General features: G+C 39.1%; 3 protein-coding genes across 4 annotated transcripts; 2 read left to right on the plus strand and 1 right to left on the minus strand.

Moving 5' to 3' along the window:
* The first annotated feature begins 123 nt into the window (after window positions 1-123).
* On the plus strand, window positions 124-3,135 carry LOC110163527 (dicarboxylate carrier SLC25A8-like). Of its 2 annotated transcripts, XM_020928486.2 has the most exons (6): window positions 124-491; window positions 645-846; window positions 1,243-1,446; window positions 1,713-1,814; window positions 1,899-2,079; window positions 2,145-3,135. In XM_020928486.2, the coding sequence occupies exons 1-6, from the start codon at window positions 366-368 to the stop codon at window positions 2,257-2,259; spliced, it is 930 nt and encodes a 309-aa protein (XP_020784145.1). In that variant the 5' UTR covers window positions 124-365; the 3' UTR covers window positions 2,260-3,135. The 2 variants fall into 2 exon arrangements, with proteins under 2 accessions (XP_020784145.1, XP_020784146.1); XM_020928487.2 differs by lacking the exon at window positions 1,713-1,814 and having other exon boundaries at window positions 1,869-2,079.
* A 313-nt stretch (window positions 3,136-3,448) lies between these two features.
* Window positions 3,449-9,475, plus strand: camkk1b (calcium/calmodulin-dependent protein kinase kinase 1, alpha b). Its single transcript, XM_055147908.1, is given in 18 exon segments — window positions 3,449-3,998; window positions 4,604-4,928; window positions 4,999-5,046; window positions 5,231-5,284; window positions 5,387-5,438; window positions 5,514-5,641; window positions 5,727-5,763; window positions 5,845-5,865; window positions 5,948-5,978; window positions 5,980-6,035; window positions 6,111-6,310; window positions 6,405-6,458; window positions 6,537-6,610; window positions 6,690-6,777; window positions 6,856-6,984; window positions 7,308-7,411; window positions 8,866-8,913; window positions 9,208-9,475. Coding segments are annotated over 17 exon segments (1,452 nt in total). The 5' UTR covers window positions 3,449-3,998; window positions 4,604-4,682; the 3' UTR covers window positions 9,290-9,475.
* Window positions 9,476-14,010: 4,535 nt separating this feature from the next.
* Window positions 14,011-19,603, minus strand: ywhag2 (3-monooxygenase/tryptophan 5-monooxygenase activation protein, gamma polypeptide 2). Its single transcript, XM_020928478.2, has 2 exons — window positions 19,305-19,603; window positions 14,011-17,067 (listed from the first exon to the last, which is right to left on the minus strand). The coding sequence occupies exons 1-2, from the start codon at window positions 19,389-19,391 to the stop codon at window positions 16,411-16,413; spliced, it is 744 nt and encodes a 247-aa protein (XP_020784137.1). The 5' UTR covers window positions 19,392-19,603; the 3' UTR covers window positions 14,011-16,410.
* Window positions 19,604-21,002: the final 1,399 nt, after the last annotated feature.

Here is a 21,002-nt window from a genome sequence, read left to right on the forward strand (position 1 = left end):
CAGCTTGGGTTTAAGGTGGTGCAGTTTTTTTTAAAGGGGCGGTGACAGAGGCGGACTGTTTTTCTGTCCGTCTCTATAGTCTAGGTGTTTGCACTGCTCTACATCCTCTTAGACCTGTGCAACTGAATGACATTGGATTTAGTTAAAAGAGAGAGGGAGAGTGATACTTTATTGATCCTGAGGGAAATTCAAGTATTGTATGGAGAATCCATCAACAAAAATGCATTTTTATATTTTTCAGAATACTACAATTTTGTTACCTGAAACATGACAGTTTCTTCAAGAGTGACTAAGAGACTTATTGACCTGATATTTCGGACGACTGTTTGTCTTTGCCTAAACTTTTAAAACTTGTTTCTCTGGGGATGGCTGCAACTATAGCACCTGAGCTTGCCCCGACTGTGGCTGTCAAAATTTTCTCTGCTGGGACAGCTGCGTGTGTGGCTGATTTAGTCACTTTTCCACTGGACACAGCTAAAGTCCGACTACAGGTGAGACCCTTAACATGTTCCTTTAAATATGTATGTTAAATTGTATGCACATTTTTCACATAAATTAAAAGAACAAAATGTCACAGTGGTTCTACTGCTCTGGTTGAAATAAGTGAAATAAAATATTTACATTGTGGTTCTTATTCCTTCCAGATTCAAGGTGAATCTAAATCCAGAGATTTGCAAAAGAAGTACAGAGGAGTTTTTGGCACCATCTACACCATGGTGAAGACAGAGGGGCCCCGCAGCCTGTACAGTGGACTGGTGGCAGGACTTCACAGACAGATGACTTTTGCTTCTGTGCGCATCGGCCTCTATGACTCAATGAAGCAATTTTACACCAGAGGATCAGGAGGTATGGCTCAAATTTGTCCTAACTCTTAACGTCACACGTCTAGTAGAGCCACAGAGGTACTGTTGTTTATTTAAAAGCGACTCCCTTTAGGTCAAAGGTTAGATTCTCTCAAGGAACATAAAATGCTGGAGGCACAGACCTGTCCCTCACACATCTCTGACACAGTTAAGCCTGAGCCGCCCACTTTTCTCTGAAGCTGTTAAAACAAGTTCAGCTGGTTTAAAACTGAGGAAGAGGAATCCTCAAGTTTAAACTGTTCAATACTGTGTGTATTGTTGTGTTTATGACATATTGTACAAATCACAGACAACTCATTTACTCGATATTGCTCACAGTCCCAACAGTACTTTACGTTGGCGACTGGTATTGTTTGCTGATGACTACTACACTGTGCAGATGTTGGGATTGGCACTCGGATTCTAGCAGGCTCCACCACAGGAGCGATGGCTGTAGCCTTCGCTCAGCCCACCGACGTGGTGAAGGTGCGATTTCAGGCTCAGATGAGGCTCCCTGAGAACGGAGCTGTGAAGAGATATGACAGCACCATCAGCGCCTACAAGACCATCGCCAGAGATGAGGGCATCAGGGGCCTGTGGAAAGGTTTTTATTTTTGACTAAATTAACTTGGCATGGTCTCTTTTGAGATAACAAATCCAATATTTTTCTTGCTATTGTGGCTGATAACAGATAATTACCCAAACCAATATTAAACTTTTAAAGCTACCATCTGTAATTACATTGGCTGGACCAATAGCGATATTTGGGGAAACCCTCTTAAACTGCAGATAATAATATATAATTCCTAAAATCAACTTCTTTGTAGTTTTCGTTGTTGTTGTTGTTTTTTTTTACATTTGCCCACACAGGTTGCTTGCCAAATATAGCCCGAAATTCCATAGTGAATTGCTCGGAACTGGTTACCTATGACATTATTAAAGAACTCATTTTGAAGTATAAGCTTATGGCAGGTTAGTTCAAGATGCACTCACATTAACTGCTGAATTGGTTTGTCTGTTTTTCAGTATATTGTACTGTGTGTAAATGTTTGTCAGACAACATGCCGTGCCACTTCACAGCAGCTTTTGCAGCAGGATTCTGCACAACCATCGTGGCGTCACCTGTGGATGTGGTGAAGACACGCTACATGAACTCAGTGCTAGGCCAGTACACTGGGGCCATTAACTGTGCCCTGACCATGTTACTAAAGGAAGGGCCCACAGCCTTCTACAAGGGGTATGCGCCACTTTTACTGTTAATAATACATGATTAAACAACCTAACTAATGCTATATCTTCCAGATTTGTGCCTGCATTTCTTCGACTGGGATCCTGGAATATAGTTATGTTTGTAAGCTATGAGCAAATTAAGAAAGGTATTACCAGACTCATGCAGTACTGGAATTCTCCAAAATGATATTTTTCAACCTGAGGACTCTTCAAACTGCTTACTGGACTAGGCATGTTTTATTTCATGGATGACGGTGCAAGTCATTTCTTAAAGGGGCCAAATGGGTAATCCATAATTTATACTATTTTGTGGAGTGTCACAGCAGAGTCACTCGCTTTGCTGTTTTGATTTGAGTGTTTGAGAGTGTTAAAGTTTAGTTTAAGTTATGAGCTAATGTAACTACCTATCATGTCCAAGTTTACTCTCCTCAAGTGCAATGCTGCTGAATGTTGAATTTTATTTAAGTTTAAAGAAAAATACATCTGGGCAAAATTACTTAATATCACTTTTCATGAATAAAAACACAGTTGTAAAGATGAAGTTGACTTAATAGAACTTACATATTGACACCATAAATAGGAAGCTTTTCTCCATTTTAAATGCAACATTAGTGACTGCATCACTAATGTTGACCTTAGAGACTGAAGTGATGAATTTATGATTTGAAAGGAGGACTAAGGTGGTGCTCTTTGCAGCTCCTGAAACTCAAATTAAAATGCATAAAGCATTCATACGTTTGAATTATCCATGCTTAGCACAATACCCCTATGAATTTCAGCTTCCTGTTATATGTGACTTTTGAGGACCACTTTAACCAAAAAATATTTGATTTTATTGCACATCATTACTCTTCATTGATTGATACATGTTTAGAGCAGTGTTAATTATTTTTTATTTAAGTATCTGTACTTAAGTACATTTTTCTTTACTACATTTGAGACCAGGTATCTGTCTTTTCTACTTCACTACACTTTCAAACAGGACTGAAAAGTAGTATTTTTTTATTATTGACTGAGACCTGCTGAAAACTCTGCAGGGTTATTTTTTTTTATAAAGGTCATAGTTTGAGCAAAAAAATTTACAAATAAAAACAGCTAGGAAAAAAAATAAATTCAGTTGTCTCTGTTGATTCAGCAGAAATCTTTATCAAAATCACTACATTTGAAGCTTATTAGATCTTATTAGATCTCAAACTCTGCACATAATACTTTATATATATATATATACATTTACTCTTAAAGTACATTTTTAAATGGGTACTTAAATACTTTTACTTAAGCAGATTTTTTGCATCTGTATCTTTACTTTTTCCTTAAACAACAATACTGAGTACTTCTTCCCATGATACTTCCTCCACTGGTTTAGAGGATTGGTTTTGACTTTAGACTTCAGATCAACTAAGCCGTGTCTCCGTTTCTGTCCGCTGGATGGCGCTCACTACACGGATTCCTACGTGGCGATAACAAAGTGTAAAATATCGCCCTCTCCTGGTTATGTTTATGTTAGTTTACACTGTGAAAATTATGCATACATGCAGATAACAGCATTCCTCCAGTCAAGGAAATTGTGAGTTGTGGGAACATATCCCAGTATTTTTTTGTTTGTTTGTTTGTTTGTTTTTAACCAAACACGTACTTTAATCATATGTTTGATTATAACTTTAATAGGTCTACTCGGCTGTTTCAAGTATACTAGTTACTGTAACGTGTTGATAGTAGTTACACAAACAGGCCAGTGCCACCATGCTCTGAGCTCGTTAACATCGCCTCTGCTAAATGTAGCTCTGGTTAATCCTTGAGGTGAGCAGTGAGCCTGTCCCGCCTGATCAGCAGAGAAAGTCCTGCGGGGACATGGTCTGAGCGCAGACCCGGACCCCACAAAGACATGAGGACTTTTTCTCTCGCATTCACACACCCTCACCCTCAGTAAGTAAAACCGGGATGCCCTGGAAAAACATAAATAGTATGGCATAGCACTTGCATGCATGTTATTTGTTTATTTTGACTAGCTTAGCTGTTGTATTTAGTTGAATTTTAGTGAATAGCCTACTGCATTTCGGCAAATATACAATTAAGAAATGCAGCCTACAATTCACTGCAATACTAGAATTATATTTACAAATGTTGCAACTGAGAGCTGAAATCGTTTTGTTTTGTAGCCTTGTAGTAGTTACATAACAGGCTTTCTTGTGTCCTTAGGCTATATTTTTGTCTTAAGTTAGTAGGCTTGAGCATAGGCCTAGATATATGTTGAACAGAGCATCAGAGAAATGCTTGGTGACATGTACCCATTTTACATTCAGTTTCAATCCAATAAAATGTTTGTAGGCCAAAATCATAACAGCAGTCGCCTCCTACAAAATATTGTATGAACCAAGAGAAATTCAAACAATGAAACGGTCTTTAGTCATTCAAAGCCAAGCAGATTGACATTCACTACTTTACAGCAGAAAAAGAAGCTATTTTAATAGGCCATTTGTGTATTGCTATTGTCTGACATTGTGTAACCAATATGTATCATTTGTATTTAGAGCCATGTTGTTACCAGTGTTTGGGCATCCTTACCAAACTCCCTGTGGTGACATAGAGACCTCCTCTTGAGTGTGAACCATGAGTGCAGACACAGACCCGGGCTGTGAGGCAGATATGGACTCTGAAAACCCAGAGAACCCTGCTGAGCTAGAGGACTTGGTAGCAGCCATGAACATCACAGCCAACCGCCTGACCCCCCCAAACGGTTACAGGACACACCGCCCCCCCCTCGCCAAATCCTACAGGAAGATGTCCCTGCAGGAGCGCCGCATTGCCCGCCAGCCCACCATCGAGACCAAACGGGTGTCCATTACAGACGGGGAGGTAAGTGGCAGAAAATAAGACACATTTTAAAAGAGTACATCATTTCATAGAATTGTTTCTTTTTCTATAGGACTTTGTCCAGCTCAACCAATACAAGCTGCAGAATGAAATTGGAAAGGTGATTATAAAGCTAAATATGGTTAAGTTTGGGGCTGTGGGGCTACATAAAAAATAATTAATAAACAGGAGTATGAAGTGATAAATAAAAATAGGTTTTAATAACTCTGCATCAGCCAAAAATATAATAAAATTAAACGTGGTCATGTCACTCTGCCCCAAATTGATTTTTTTTTTTTTACCAGGGTTCATATGGAGTTGTGAAACTGGCATATAATGAAGACTCAGAAGAGTATTATGCAAGTGATTTTTTAATAATGAGTCATAATTTCCTCCATACAGTGTTTTTATGGTGTGTTTTTGTTGTGTGTTTTTATTGATACTGTCTGCACCATGTCTAGGCCATGAAAGTTGTTTCTAAGAAGAGGATGATGAAGCAGTGTGGATTTATCCGTGAGTACTGTTCCAGTGACAATCGTTTGATTAAATTTGGTTTGGCGTTTGGTGTTTGAGTGAGTGCCCTCTCAGGTCGGTGGCCGTCTCAAGGCTCACAGCAGGATCCATATCCTAACGCTGTGCTGCCTCTTGACAAAGTCTACAAGGAGATTGCCATCCTAAAGAAACTGAATCATCATAATGTGGTAAAACTAGTGGAGGTAAGAGAAGAACAAATAATACAGTTAAACTGTTGATGTTTAGACAGATCTAAATGTTTGTGAGGCTGACATGTGCGTGTGTTAGGTGCTTGATGATCCAAATGAGGATGGACTTCACATGGGTAGGGTATAAACCTCTTTGATAGTTTGTACATTCATTCATTTATATGGCATAATTGTTTTTTGTTTTTTTTTAACTAAAGCCTTCGAACTAATGAAAAAGGGGGTATGTTTTATACATACAAGCTAAGCTAATAAACAAAGACAAATATTTTCATCAATTAAAATATTTTGGGTTTTTTGGCAGGCCTGTGATGGAGGTGCCTACAGATAACCCCCTCAGAGGAGCAGGCTCTCTTTTACTTCAGGGATGTGGTCCTAGGAATAGAATATTGTATGTTTAAAATAAATTATAGTGTGATATTTCCCTAAATTACCTTTGATCAATTGATATTGTATCTATTCACAGTGCACTTCCACAAGATCATCCACAGAGACATTAAACCATCAAACCTGCTGCTGGGGGACGATGGTCATGTGAAAATTGCAGATTTTGGAGTGAGTCGAGAGTTCAAGGGCGCAGATGCTCTGCTGTCAGGCACGGCTGGGACCCCCGCCTTTATGGCCCCTGAAACCATGACTGAGCACGAGCAGACCTTTAGTGGCAAAGTGAGAAGGCTCTCAAGCTTGTGAAGTACAATATTAACTCTAAAATCATAAAAATATATATTTATGTTCACACTGTATGTTGTCTTTTGGCTAGGCTTCAGATCTGTGGGCAATGGGAGTCACTCTTTACTGTTTTGTCTTTGGAAAGGTAAGGTGGTGTTGCACTTTAAAAACTCTAATATTTTTATTATTTTATTATCAAATATTCAGTTTATTTTTGTTTCAGTGTCCTTTTTATGATGAATACATTGTAGCACTGCACAACAAGATCAAGAAAGACCCTGTGGTATTTCCTGAAATGTAAGAAAACTTTTAGATACAAAAGTGCTTTATTTCCCCTTTTCTTGTTGAATCACAAAAAAATTTTACTCTTTTGCAGACCTGCCATTAGTGATGATTTAAAAGATCTTATTCAAAGGATGTTGGATAAAAACCCTGAAACAAGAATCACACTCCCAGAAGTTAAGGTGAGAAATACAACTTTTTGTATTAGCTCCTTTTTGTATTTTGTATTTGCTCCTTTTTCATGCAGATATGTGTTACAGGTGCACCCATGGGTGACAGAAAATGGCACAGACCCACTCCCCCTAGAGGAGGAGCATTGTACGGTGCTGGAGCTCACTGAGGAGGAAGTCAAGAACAGCATCAAACTCATCCCCAGCCTTTCTACTGTGGTGAGTCAAAGCTAACAGCTTCTAAAGACGGCTATAGATATAATGTAGATATTAATGTGACTGATTATGTAAAGTTTAACATACTCAGAGGTATTGCGCAATACAGTGCTTAGTTTTTTTTTTTGTTTGCTTGTTTGTTTGTTTTTTATTTTGTGGATTTTGATTGTTTTAATAAACTTTTAAGTGTTATCTTTATATTTTCTCTGTGTAATAGAATAAAAAAAAAAAAATAATTTATTAACTCTATTAAGCTCTATAGTCATTCTCATATCTTTTGACATTGTCTTTTTCTTAACATGAATTGTGCTTTGTTGCTGCTGCAGATCCTGGTGAAGTCCATGCTGAGGAAGCGCTCTTTCAGTAATCCCTTTGAGTGTCAAGCCAGACGCGCAGAGAGGTCCATGTCTGCCCCTGGAGGTCTTCTTACGTAAGTGCCCTAGTCTGCAAATCCTGCTTCTTCTGCTCCGTCAAACTGCTAACTCTGCGATTAGCCTTTCAACAAAATAAAACAGCTAGCACATGCCTGCATTCATACAGCTATCCATACAACTCTACATACAAGGCCTAGTTATCATTACATCTGTGAATATTGATCAGCAGTATGGGTTTGGTTCAATGGTACAATTAAGCACTGTTCAGGCAGATAGAGGCACAGATACAGGCATTAGTCGTCCCCTGATGAGCTAAATGGAGCTCTTATTGCACCAGTAATGGCTTTGGTGCTTTTGTTTTCCATTAACAAGACCCTGATGTTTGTAAGGACCCACTGGTGCTGATAATTACACATCCAAATGTGATGAGCTTCTGCTGCTTCTCTCACCTCAGCACTGCACATAACTGAGCTTAAGCCTGACATGATAACAAATTTTGAAGCATGATACATTGCTACAGAGAAATATTGAAATAAAAGATAATATTGAAACTAATTCATGCTACTGACACAATAACCCAATAGCAGATTTATACCACAAAGACTTGCAAGGCAAGTTTATTTGTATAGCACAGTTCATACACAAAGTAATTCAAAGTACTTTACAGGAAAGAAAGGCATTAAAATCATATTACAAACAAATCTAAACATAAATAATCATCATAAAATTAACATTAAAAGGGAAGAGAGTAGGTTAAAACCTCAGGCATATAAACATTGTCAAAGAAGAGGCCTGTCTCATATAATTAGGAAGACTGTTCCAGGAGCTGCAAAAACATAAACAGCAGAATGAAACACTTTAGTAGTTAGTTTGTAAATGTAATGAGTCATAGTCAAGTTATTAATTAAACCTTTTACAGCTCATATCATATCATATAGTCACAAAATAACCAACAATTTCCCGGTAGTGCAAAGAAAATGTACACATGATAAATACTGATAACCAAAAAATTATTGTTTCATCTAACTTATATTGAACAGTATGTCAATATAATTATTATCACGCTAGTCCCATCTGAGCTTTCTTCAGGAATACAGGGGCTGCTGATGATTATGTGGAACCCTGCAAAAGATTAATCAGCGGTTTTATATATTTAATAAAATTAAAACTATTGCTTATTACTTTTATTATTTTCACAATCTAAACCAAATAATGTGTTGGTTTTTTTCTGTTTTATATTTGCATGTTTCTGTCAGTGTTATCTCTTTGATGTGGATCACTATTTGGTTTACTTACAGTTGCAGGCCTGCTGCATAATGTGTCCATTATATCAATTAAAGAAGTAGCAGAAACATTTTTCTATCCATTAAAAACAATATAAATCTACTTTGCATATATGAACTGTACTGAAAACAAGATTGTGACTTAACTAAGAAAGAAAGAATGTATGTGTGAAGTTATATTAATTTGTAGGTTTGTGATACTTTATAATGTTTGCTCTTTGTTGCAGTGACTTGGCCTCACTGCGGTCTTCTCTTCACATACACTCATCCTTGAGGTAAATATTTCAATGACTTCATAGACTTGTTTCTTTGTCTCATGAATGATGACATAACAATAGAGCAATTACTTAAGATAAACGGACACACACTCATGTTGAGGTTATTTGGTCAGCCGTCCTCGAGCTCATTTCTCTTTAGGGCTAGAATGAATGAAAAGTGTTGAGCTGTACAGTGGAGGATGTGCATTGCTTGACATTTCAGCCTAGCTCCCTTCTCCCCCTCCCTCACTCCCTCTCATCTGCAATCTCACTTAGTGCTTTCAGTGGCTTGATGGACTCTCTCCCCCACAGGAAAGTGAGCCGTGAGGGCAGCCGGGAGGGAGAGCTGGAGGACTTGTACGAAGATGAAGCCTTTGCAGAAAGCGCTGAATAAGGACATAGAACAGGCTTCAGTGAGTCTGCTTCAGTAGAAGACATTTATGTGTTTTTCTTATCGAGATACTGTTTAAAGATAACAGTGATGGTCAGATCACCTCTGTGTAACTTTAGATGACCAAGAATGTAGTTATTAGCATTATACTGCTGTTTATGTAAATATACTTCTACATTTATTTTTACATTTTCCTACCCATTGAAAGACAATAAATATTTTGCTTCTAAATGCAATTTATTTCAATAATGTAGTAAAACCACTAGTGTCCCACTAGAGGGCACTATGTTGTTCTATTGTTCTGTATGTTCAGTCTTGTTTTTTTATTTGTTTGTTTGTTTGTTTGTTTTTTACTGGTATTTATAGGATAAGGTTCTCATTAGTATTGTGTAGTAGAGTTTAAAATAACCTGGCAACCCAGTAGTGCACGTCACAACATTACAGACTATTACCAGAAGAGGGCAGCGCTCTCATGACAGTGATCAATAACAGGTGATCAATTGACGTGGAACAATTCTCAAATGAAAACCACACATTATTTACATACTACTTAACAAATGTGTGGTTAGTTGAAATTATATTTCCAATAGCTGTGACATATGTTTCTACTAATTACAAGCTAATCTTTAATTCAGGTTAACATGTTGGCTAAAACCTGGTGTTGACGCTGCATCGTTCTCTGCTTATTCATATGCTTTGAAAGTGATATAAAAATAGATGGTTAGCGCTGACAATAAAAGGGAAGCATGATGCTGCAAAATGCAAGGAGCTGCTGCCAGTCACGTCAGTGGTGTCATCACATTAAGACTATTAGATTTTTTTTTTTTCAAGGTTTTATTTAGACAGACTTTCATAGTTTATAATAATCAAGTTATGATAAAGAGTAAAGGTGTTCAGACCCTGAATTGAGGCTGCATGAATTCATAGACCACAACCAGCAGCCATTCACATATTTCACAATAATTATTCTGTTGTAAAACAGGTCAGGTGCATATTTGATATTGATAGATATTACTAAATGTGTTAAAATGCCTTAACCCATAATACGTTGCATGTTTGTAGCATTTGTATTCCTGCAGTCGGTGTTTTATGCCATTGCAGTTTTGTGAGACCAAAGAGGAGTGTTTCTGAGGAGGATTTCTGTGGAAACTGTTGCCATGCAACAGCACAATGCTGCTCTCATACAGAGGAGTATCTTCACTGTATGCTGCACTTTTCTGAGCAGCTGCTCAGCATGGCCTGCTTCTTATTCATCTCTACAATCACTACCTTTCAAATCTTTAGTGTGTTTGTGTCATTCCAATACACGCTCAAGGGTACTGCTCTCTGTCTGGTCCCACACTCAGACAGCACTGTTTTTCCACAGGCAAAATTAGCTCTGCTCCTGCCGTCTGCTCCAAAGACTAGAGCAAAGGCCTTTCTTTCAGTTTATCCTTAGCCTCTCTCATCCTCTCTCCTATCTCTAGTCTAACCTCTTAGTCTGTTTCTAAGTTCACTGGTTAGCACCACCACACTGTTAACCACACTGTACAAAGGATCTGTGCCTCCATTTTTACACTTGAGGGAATTCCCTGCCCACACCCAGCTCATGATTCACCTGTTCACGTCAGGCAGCTTCACAAATGCTGAGGGTGGCATCTGTGATGCCCTGGAGAGCACTGGGGAAAGCAGCACGTAATACAATAACTGCTACTGTTTTAGGCCAACTTATGTGATTGCTGCTGAAAGCTCAAAATAACTAGTTTGGTTTTCATCACTGACAGGTTTTTATCACAATGTAGGCCAGTTTAGCACATTTCCCATAATATTTATTTTTAGCTTACTCATCTGTTTGCTCAGATGTGGTCAAATCTGATGACATTAAAGTCACTTTACAATCTAAACAACTCAACAGATCAGGGCCTGGTGAATGAAGTTTGGCTTCCCTAAGGAGCACCCTGCAACAGACATAAAAATTAGAAATAGATGACTCAAACAATATCTGTGTAGCATATGCAGTTAGCTGGCTGTAATAATACATACCCTAGAGAGGGCCACAAGCACTCAGAAAAAGACAGCACTAAAAAGGACACCCAAGCAAATCGGTGCACAATTTTATGATTCTATTGTTATTTAACAGAAAAGAACATTTTTCTGTGAATATACAGCAGTATATTCACATAAAATAACAGAAACAGTAACATAATGTTATAACACAACGTATTTCATCAGGCAATGTATATGAGAATGTTTTAGGACAAGTGCTTCCTGAAATAGCCCCTTAAAACCTTTTAGTGGAATACTGTGTCATGGTTTGATAAATAATACAAAGTCTAAATGTTATTGTAAATTATTCATTTTGCAGCACTCATGCACACACAACTACTGTCTTTGTGCAGAAAAGAGCCTCTGTGTCCTGTTACAATGATACACGTCCTGATTTTTACCTCTTTGGGATTAATTTATTTGTTTTGTTTGGTCATAAATCAGACTGCATGACTGAAAAGATGAAGTCGGCCAAAGTATGGACGCTTTACTTTGGCCTCTGTAGTGGAGAGCCTGTCACATTGATGTCTACGGTCTATTCACTGTCTACTCACAGGCTGCAGGGAGCACTATTTTTAGATTTGTAGATCGGTCCCCTCGTTCTTCTATCCATCGCTTCTTCATCTTTTGTTTTCTCGGCCTCTCAGTTGGATATTTCTGGAACTGAGCACATAATATCTTCTTTGAATTGTTAAAGGGTGGATTGCATCATGACACATCATAAACTTTGAAATTTTGCTTATCATCTTTAAAAAACTTTGCTGTTAAATGTAGATGCAAGCAATTTTTTATATATGTATTTGTGGTACTATTTTTTACATTGTGCATAATTCTTTTTGGCTTTTCCCTTCTTGTGTTTAGTAATACATATTGATTTCAGTGGGCAACCCGAAGGTCAAAGGATTGATTCCCACTCAAACAATTTCTGTTGTTGTGCCCTTAAGCAAGACTTGTCATGTGAATTTGGTGTGTGGAGGGACCTATGGCACAGTAAAAACATGTTCTTTGGAGCAGAATTCAGACTATAGCAGAATCAATTTGACTATTTTAAAAGTTTTGTTAATAGTACATCAAAATGGTATTGAAAATAATGTTATTTGGTTTAATAAGAAACTAAAACTGACTTGTTTATCCTTTAGGACTTGTACAGTGTAATAGAATTTTAAATATATTTCATAACATATCACACAAGTCATGAATTAACTGTTTTTGCTATTTCCTTTGTCAGACACCCTCCTGATGCCCTTGGGGTTAAGCAGCACACAAACCCAGTGAGGGGGAAATGGTGCCTCATGTGTAGAGTTAACAAAGGAAATCAATGAACTCAAACAAAGACCACACTTTTGATGACCTTTGAAAATATCCTCTGACCTTAGTTTTTCCAAGAAACCTGCTTCGGGCCCCAAGTGCAATGACTTTAAAAAGGTAGAGCCACAAAATACTCCAGAATGTAATTTTTTTGTCACACTTGTTTTAGTCCAATAGAATGATCTTATGTTAATGATACACAGTAACATAAGAAATCACTGCTCTGTTGATTGTAATGTGACATGAATCTCACGCAGATCAACAGATTTCACCCAGATGTTTAAAGAGCGTCACCTTTGTGTGATATCAGGCTTGTCTTTGACTGCCATTTCTATTATTACTGATCAAAGAGAATAGACGAGATTGCGCACACAGTAAAACAGGCCTGCTTGGACCAGTTATGTATTTGCTTTTTTAAATTACCAACATTTCTGATACCTGATCTCTGCATCTCTTATGGAGGGTTATGGTGATTTGTACAGTTTAGTAGATGAGGTGACAGCAGATTGTGGTGTAAACACACAGCCATGCGGTGTTTTTGTAAACTGTGTTTCAAGGTTAAAGTAAAATGCTGTAGATACATGAGCATCACTGGGTCCAGTGTTCTCTGACATATGTGTGTATGTGACATTAACGGAAGTGATCTGATGCAATAACGTGCAGGCTGTTGGTTTGCATGGAGCTCCAACTATGTCCTATGTGCTTTAAGCTTTCATTTACAGGATGCAATAGGTGTCTGCAGAACAGTGCAGCAAGAAGCTGGGCTACCAGTGAGATCCTTATTATAGCCCTAGCAACAGCAGCAGGATTGGTGGGTGAGGAGAGAGAGCCGAGCTGTGATTGGCTGGTGACCAGGACCGTTCAAAGCGCAGAATTTCATCTCATGAAAGGTTGAGTGCAGCAGGCTGCAGCGCAAGGCTGCAGTGTGATGGTGGGCGGTGGATCCAACTGCTTCAGCAGTTCAGGTACTTCTGTAGGCCTCCATCAAATACACGAGTCTTTTACGAGTTTCATAAAGCAGTACACCAACACAAAAACATGTACTCTATCTCTGTATTACTAGATCCACAAGATAGTGTTCCCCTTTGGCTTGGCCGTAAACTGTCTACTGAAGTAATACTCTTTGATCTCTGGCCTAATTTAGTTAATGATTGGTGACTCGCCCTGTTTGGATGCAGAGTTCACTAATGTGTGTGCACATGTCTGCACTGCAGCTAATAGGCCTACTGCAGGCTGCAATACCTTTGCCTACAAATACATGCATAATATATAAGCTTAAATGTACTACCAGCTAGAGTTTACCTGAGGTTAAATAGTGTGGTGTGAATTCATAGGTTGACATGTTGTCCTAGGGTACTTTGGGTAGAATATAGAGAAGAGAAAATTAAGAATACAGATAAACAAATAACTTTAATGGACAACAGATGGGAACCAAAGATTTCAAATTATACATTTAAAATCTTAGCTATCGTCTTTATTGATATAGGTCTAAATTGCTAATGTCTGGTTGATATCGTTTAAGTTTCCATGTCACAAAGCTGGGGTTAAAATTCAAATTATAAAATAATTTTAACATAAAAAAAACATAGAAGTGAAAACACAAATACCTTAAACAAAAAATAATGCAGTTTCTATGGCAATGGGTGAAAGTATCCTGACATGGCTTTGGACAGGTGTCACCTATACCTTTCATTGGCCACAATGAGAACATCAAAGCTCATGCTGAACTGTAATGGTAATATGTATCTAAAATACTATTGTGTATGTGTGAGCAGCTGCACAGAATTAGGCAAAAGATCCATGCTATTTGTCTGGCAAGCTATCAACTTTATACCAAGTTAAAAATAAAAGAGGCAGCTGGGACATAGTGTGAGCTCATGCAGGCTGACTCATGGTGGTGGCATAGTTGGCATACATGAACAAGGTTGTGTGACCGACCTTAAGGCTTTGGGTTTGTCGTCTAAGTTACTACATCTGAATGAAAACCACCTTTTTGTGTAGTATGAAAATAAAGTCCTAAAACTGCCATTTGCTTTAATATAACATATAGGTTTAGCAGCATTTAAATGATTTCAGCAGTTTTCTGTGCTTTGCAGCAAGTTTGTTCACTCCCATTTGACATTAATCTTTCTATTTGTGCATCATTGAATAATAATATATAGTAAAATATGTAGGACATTAAGACACATAAGGGGAATTTTTGTTACATACATGCGATCAAACAAAATACTTAAAAACAACTCCTTTTTGGTAAAGGTTGACTTGTAAATGAGGCCTATTCAAACAAGATACAGGCACAGATAGGTAGCACAGACTGTACTGAGGGCACCAAACAAGGTGAAACCTCTATGAAATGGCTCTCCCCGTGTTATGGATGATAATATAATACACTAGACCACCATGGACATGGTGTGTTGATAATTTTGTCATTATATTTTTTATTATCATAGCTATTATTTTGATTCTTGTGCAACTGCTACATAATGACTCACATTCAAGATATTTTGTCACTCAGGAACAGCTAAAAGGTATAAAAACAAAAATGTATACTGTTAGAAATAAAATATATGGTCCATGTTGTGAATTCATAACAGAAACATTGAGGCTGGAAAAGTCACCATTATTCAAACTGGATAATAGCATGACAAAAAAGTACTTAAATACTGTTCAAACAAAATATATCAGAATCATACTTTAATGTGACAAACACCAGCAGCTAAGGTTAAGTGATCACTGGTGGATTTTATCTTCCTTTTTTCTTTCAACAAATTAAAAACACATATTGCATGTCACTATAGCAACGCCCATTACAGATCAATTTTTACGATCACCATTTTGGTATAGCAAATCAAAACAATAGCAAAACAAAATAAATTAGAAATAAACATTAGACAAAGCCTGTTTTTCAATCATATGAATACTTAACACCCACAGTATAAGTTAATAAAGTCAAGCTACTGTATATAAATACATCACCAGCATGCACAATATTGAATAATCGATATTATTGTCATCATTTTACACTGAAGAAACAGTATAGTAGGCAAGTGCATTTAATAAAACAAACACAGAAGTAAACCACAAACTCTGATGCTGCTTTTTTAATTATTTTTTGTCTTTTTGTTGTATTAAGTCTCTGCCTTTAGTAATCTTCACGTCCAACAGTATGGTTCCAGTGACAATTGAAGACTATTCTGTGAGATGCCAAATACACTTCAGACATAAAAAAGGGGAATACATTTGTTCTAATTTCTAATATAATTAAAAACTGTAGGTAATAATTTTTCAAACTTGGGACTAGAGGACAGGTATACCTTGTAGCTAGAGTGAAAAAATGGCTTTCATAGGGGCCCTTTACTACTACTGGAACCAATGCAAACTATTTGTGAGGCATTCCCATTCAAGCATTTTCTCTCTCAAGTGACTCAAATGCATCTCTATTGCGCAAAAACCTAACTAAGCAGCTTATCTTGATAGATCAAGATCAGTTCCTATGCCAGTGTGAGGCTGCCATTTCAATCCAACAACAACCACTTCAGACTGATTGACTGACATATCAGTGGTTTGGCAAATGTCAAAGAGAAAATCAAGAAGACGGAGGCCCCCTTCAACTGTATATATATTTCTATATATATTTAAACTAAGATTTAACCTCCACTCCCACCTTTCTTTTGATTCTTTTCTTTTAACTCATGGAAAAATAAAGAACTGCGTCAGCGGTAGTATCATTGGCAAAAGCGGCTGCCAAAGTCCACCGGCCTTTCAACATTTTTTCGAAGTGTGTCTTCTCTTTAATTGTTGCCCTCCCCGCCCTCGTCGTCCTGCTGGTCACTTGTCCACAGTGTCAAGTTGTCTCGAAGCAGCTGCATGATCAGAGTGGAGTCTTTGTAGGAGTCCTCATTGAGGGTGTCTAGCTCGGCAATGGCGTCGTCGAAGGCGGTCTTGGCCAGATGGCAGGCCTGCTCCGGCGCGTTCTGGATCTCGTAGTAAAACACAGAGTAGTTGAGGGCCAGGCCCAGGCGGATGGGGTGGGTGGGCTGCATGTGCTCTTTGCTGATCTCATGGGCCTCATTGTAGGCTTTCTCCGAGGACTCCACCACTGTAGCCCTCTTTTCACCTGTGGCCACCTCAGCCAGGTACCGGTAGTAGTCGCCCTTCATCTTCAGGTAAAAGACTTTGCTCTCATGCTGCGTCTCGCTGCAGTTCTTGATCAGGAAGTTGTCCAGTAGGTTGAGGACATCTTGGCACACAGCCTCCAGCTCCTTCTCTATCTTCTCTCTGTAGGCACGCACCATCTCGATCTTCTTCTCATTGCCATCAGTGGAAGTCTTCTGCTCGATGCTGGAGATGACCCTCCAGGACGAGCGGCGTGCACCCACTACGTTCTTGTACGCCACAGACAACAGGTTCCTCTCCTCATTAGACAGTGCCTCGTTCAGCTCTGTGACCTACAAAACAAGGCAAAGGGGGGTTTAATCACACGCAACAGACCTTTACACGTAGGAGTAACTAACTCGTTATTCATGGTTTTACATTTGAAAAACAGTCGGCATGGGAGATGAAAGATGAGCAATATTTGACATGAGCAAGTCCTTGTTTCCATGGTAATACATTCATTTAGAGGCCCTCAAGCTCCGGCTGCCACGTGGACTACTAATGCTAGGTAAAAATGATATTTAGGATGGACAGCAGTGGGGGTTGGGAGCACGGGAAGGCCTGAGATGGCTAAAATGTTCCCACGAGCACTTGAAGCCAGCTGCACTGTAAATGAGAACCATCACTGCTCAGTGGTTCACGTGTCCTACTGACCTTCTCTGCAGCACCCACTGACCTTTTTACCTACCAGAGCCACTGCACCTCTGCATCCCTCCCGTTTACACATGTATGTTTAGACTGAACAGATTCGGACAATACGGAAGTCAAGTTACAACATGATGCAATCAGGACATATGACTCAGGATTATGTCAGCTTTTTAAATATGCAGCAATACTGAAAACAAAACTAATAAACTAATCTAAATTCACATGCCCTATTTTTATTGATTATGTTAAAAGAGTCAGGCCCAAAAAACTGTATCTTCAATTGACATGTTTCTACTTGATGTTTTGACATTCGTTGCCCGGCAGTGGAGCACAAACATGGCGGACAATTATCAGCGTCAGTGGATAGATAAAGAGGAGGGCCAAACCCTTAGGACTATAGACTTTTGAGTGATTGAATCAGGTTTGACATACAAACCTAGTGATCTGATTTTGAAAGAAGAAATTAAAGAAGAATCGTATAAAAACAACTTGTAACCATAAATGCACAGAGAAGATGGCCTTTACTGTTTTATCGTGCAAGCTTAGTTAATTTCTGTTACAGAAAATGTACATAAAAAAGTTCAAAATCTAAATGTGGCTGTGCTTTGTGAGGGATTCCCTGGTATAACTGAGTGAGAGTACACACCCTGCAGAAAGAGCCCAGCCCTGACATGGCAGATTGTTTAAAGGGAAAAGATGCCATCCTTGCACTGGCATCACCCCATCCCCACAGACCAAAAGCCCTGATATCAAATGATCCACTGGTACTTAAAAAGGCCACCGGCAGCTTCCAATTTGACATATAAAATGATATCATCTTGTGTGAGAGTTCATAGGCCTAGACGAGTCCACTATGATGCTGTTATTTCTCCTTTTACTTGGTATGACACAGCATTTTCCTGTCCCGCACGGATTATAACTCAAGGGTGAATCAAGTTCTCAGATTTTCCTTAGAGGCCTTAGGGAGGGACGCAAGCAGACAAAACCATCCTAATACTGACCAATAAGGACTGAGGAAGCTCGTAAGAGGAAGGCCACCCATGCCAACCCCTATTTAAAACTATACTATGTTGTTAATTAACCTAAATTCATATTATGTGCAAATCAATAGGTTGGGAATAGGTAAAGATAAAGCAGAAATTGGGGAAAGGGAGTAACCTGCTAATTTGTTCATTGTGTCTCTGCAATATGACAAAGAATATTCTAGAGATAGTGCTGCCTCCTGCGTTAGTTTGGGGGAAAGACTACTGTGTGTGAAGCCATAATTAAAGCCTCATTAACAGCAAGGCTTCTAAACACCGTTGGTACAGGCCTATATATTTTAAAATGATAGGGTAATTGCAATTGTTGAAAAGAAAATGACAAAGAGGAAAGGATGAGAAAGAGAAAGAGGGGGAGGAGAGAAAGGAGGAGGCGGAGGAGGGCGCAGCAGTAGCAGTGGTTGATAGGCTTTTTCCGAGCAACCTCACATGGCTCCCGACAGCAGCAGCAGTACCGTTAGCTTTTAGAAATTGACCGTAATGAAAAAAAGGGGAGGTGGGATGCTAAAGGATGAGACCCGAAGGATGCAACCGAACGAGCTCATTAGAGGCGACAAGGGAGATGTCCAGTAGAGCCCTGTGCGCGTAACGCTGTAATATGGCTTCAATGAACGACACTGTGGGCTTCAAGGCACCGCCCAAAGGGTATTCGGGAAGGAATGAATCACAAAAATTGGACTGACAAAGTAACAGACAGACAATATGGTAACACACTGATAAAATGACAATATCTAAAAGCTATAAATCTAATCAAGGCACGGCTTGGTGTCAGGCGGGTCATTCAGAGTGAAATCTCATTCATACATGCCACACAGTAACCTAATGGTTTCTAATGGACTTACCGATTTCATAGCAGCCGCCATGTCATCATATCTCTCAGCCTGCTCCGCCAGCCTGGCTTTCTGAACCAGCTGCTCGCGATCAACCATTTTTGCGTTGATATTTGGTTGCTTGGTCGAGCTTGCTCTATTCGGGGATATGGGAGTGAAATGGCCGTTATTTAAATCGCAATGCAGTGAAATCCTAGGCGCACCTCACGCTGCAGCTGTTCCCTGCTGTCTGTCTCTATGCTGGGCTCAGACGGGACACCCTCTCTCCTCCTCGCTCCTCTCGCCCTCCCCTTCCTCACACGCTGTTCCCCGGCTGCGTCATCACTCAGGAAGGTGGGAGTCGGTGCCAATGATGTAACACCCCGTACATAGGCGCCAGTGGGCTATGCGCGCACGAGAGTACTAGTGGCGCACCGTGGGCTTGTGGGATATTGAGTTCTTAAAGTACTAACGTAAGGCCCGGGCGTGTCCGCCTGGCCCAGTATTAAACATGACAAGTAATTTGCTTTAAAAAGGCAACAAAAGCTACATCTTCTAGGCTATGTGTGTATCTTAAGGATGGATGAACTGACAACTGTAGCTCAAAGGTGAGAACTTTGGAGAATGCCTAGTGTTAGAGTAGCTGCATGTGTTTGAGTTAGTGGATATTCTTAAGTGTAGTATGTGGTTGCTTACTGGTATTATGCATCATTTTCATTATTGCACTGATTTATAGGTTACACAGTATAGTGTACACTCATCAGCTGAAATGTAGCGCTTTAGTCCTATAGCTGTAGTGGGCCCTGCACAGGCTGCAGGCCTCATACTTTAAATCTTGATGTAATGTTTAGTGCACAGCAGCAGCTCACTCAGTGGTGTCCCTGAAGTGAAATGTGAGATATGAGCGCTTCCTGTCCTCAGGACTAAATGCTCCTGAGCAGAGATCATGATGTCTGTGATGTAGCCCATAGAATTGAGATGTGCGCCCGAGGCCAGCACACTCACGTAATATTATAAAGGCCGGTACCTGCAACGTATATGCCCATTTTCGTTTTAAAAATAAAAGTAGCCTTTAATGTATTCTTGATAACAGCACCCTCTTTTGGTTCAAAGCCAAGTGTCAAATGAGGTAGCCTATAATAAGTGCTGAAGCACACAGAATTATTTTTATGTTATTTTCATTTTTATTTATTTAAATATACAGCTTGTTATATTACTGTTTGCTTGAATGTACATACCACAGCTCTATTAATGCCAGATAAATATAACTGTCTGTGTAAACGTGTTTGTGAATGTACACCGGCTCGGCCCTCTTTTATGTCAGAGATTATCAGCTGCTGACCTGGTCATAGGTCACACAGGAAGTGTTGTGTAGTGAGCCATAAAGTAGGTCAAGTCATCAGAGGAGGAGTCAAGTGAAAGAGCTGACTGTTGTCAATATAAATTTGTCAATATAAATGTCATGTTGCTGGTAATTACTGGTATAAAGTGTGGATTAGGGTAAACGCATGCAGTAGGGCTAAACAGGAAACATCAGTCACAGGAGGTCTATATTTTCATATAATGCCTACTGTAGATGGCTCAGTCAATAAATTATACACCATTTAGGCCTATACTGTATATTCATATATTATATTATATATATAATATATATTCAGTGACGATAACAAGAGTTTTCTACTTTTATACTAAGCCTTTTTTAGGGGTGTTATTTCCCTCTTTAGTTACTGG

The sequence above is a fragment of the Boleophthalmus pectinirostris genome, unplaced genomic scaffold (assembly GCF_026225935.1).
Source record: "Boleophthalmus pectinirostris isolate CB_2022bp ecotype Guang Dong unplaced genomic scaffold, ASM2622593v1 HiC_scaffold_9, whole genome shotgun sequence".
NCBI lineage: Eukaryota > Metazoa > Chordata > Actinopteri > Gobiiformes > Gobiidae > Boleophthalmus > Boleophthalmus pectinirostris.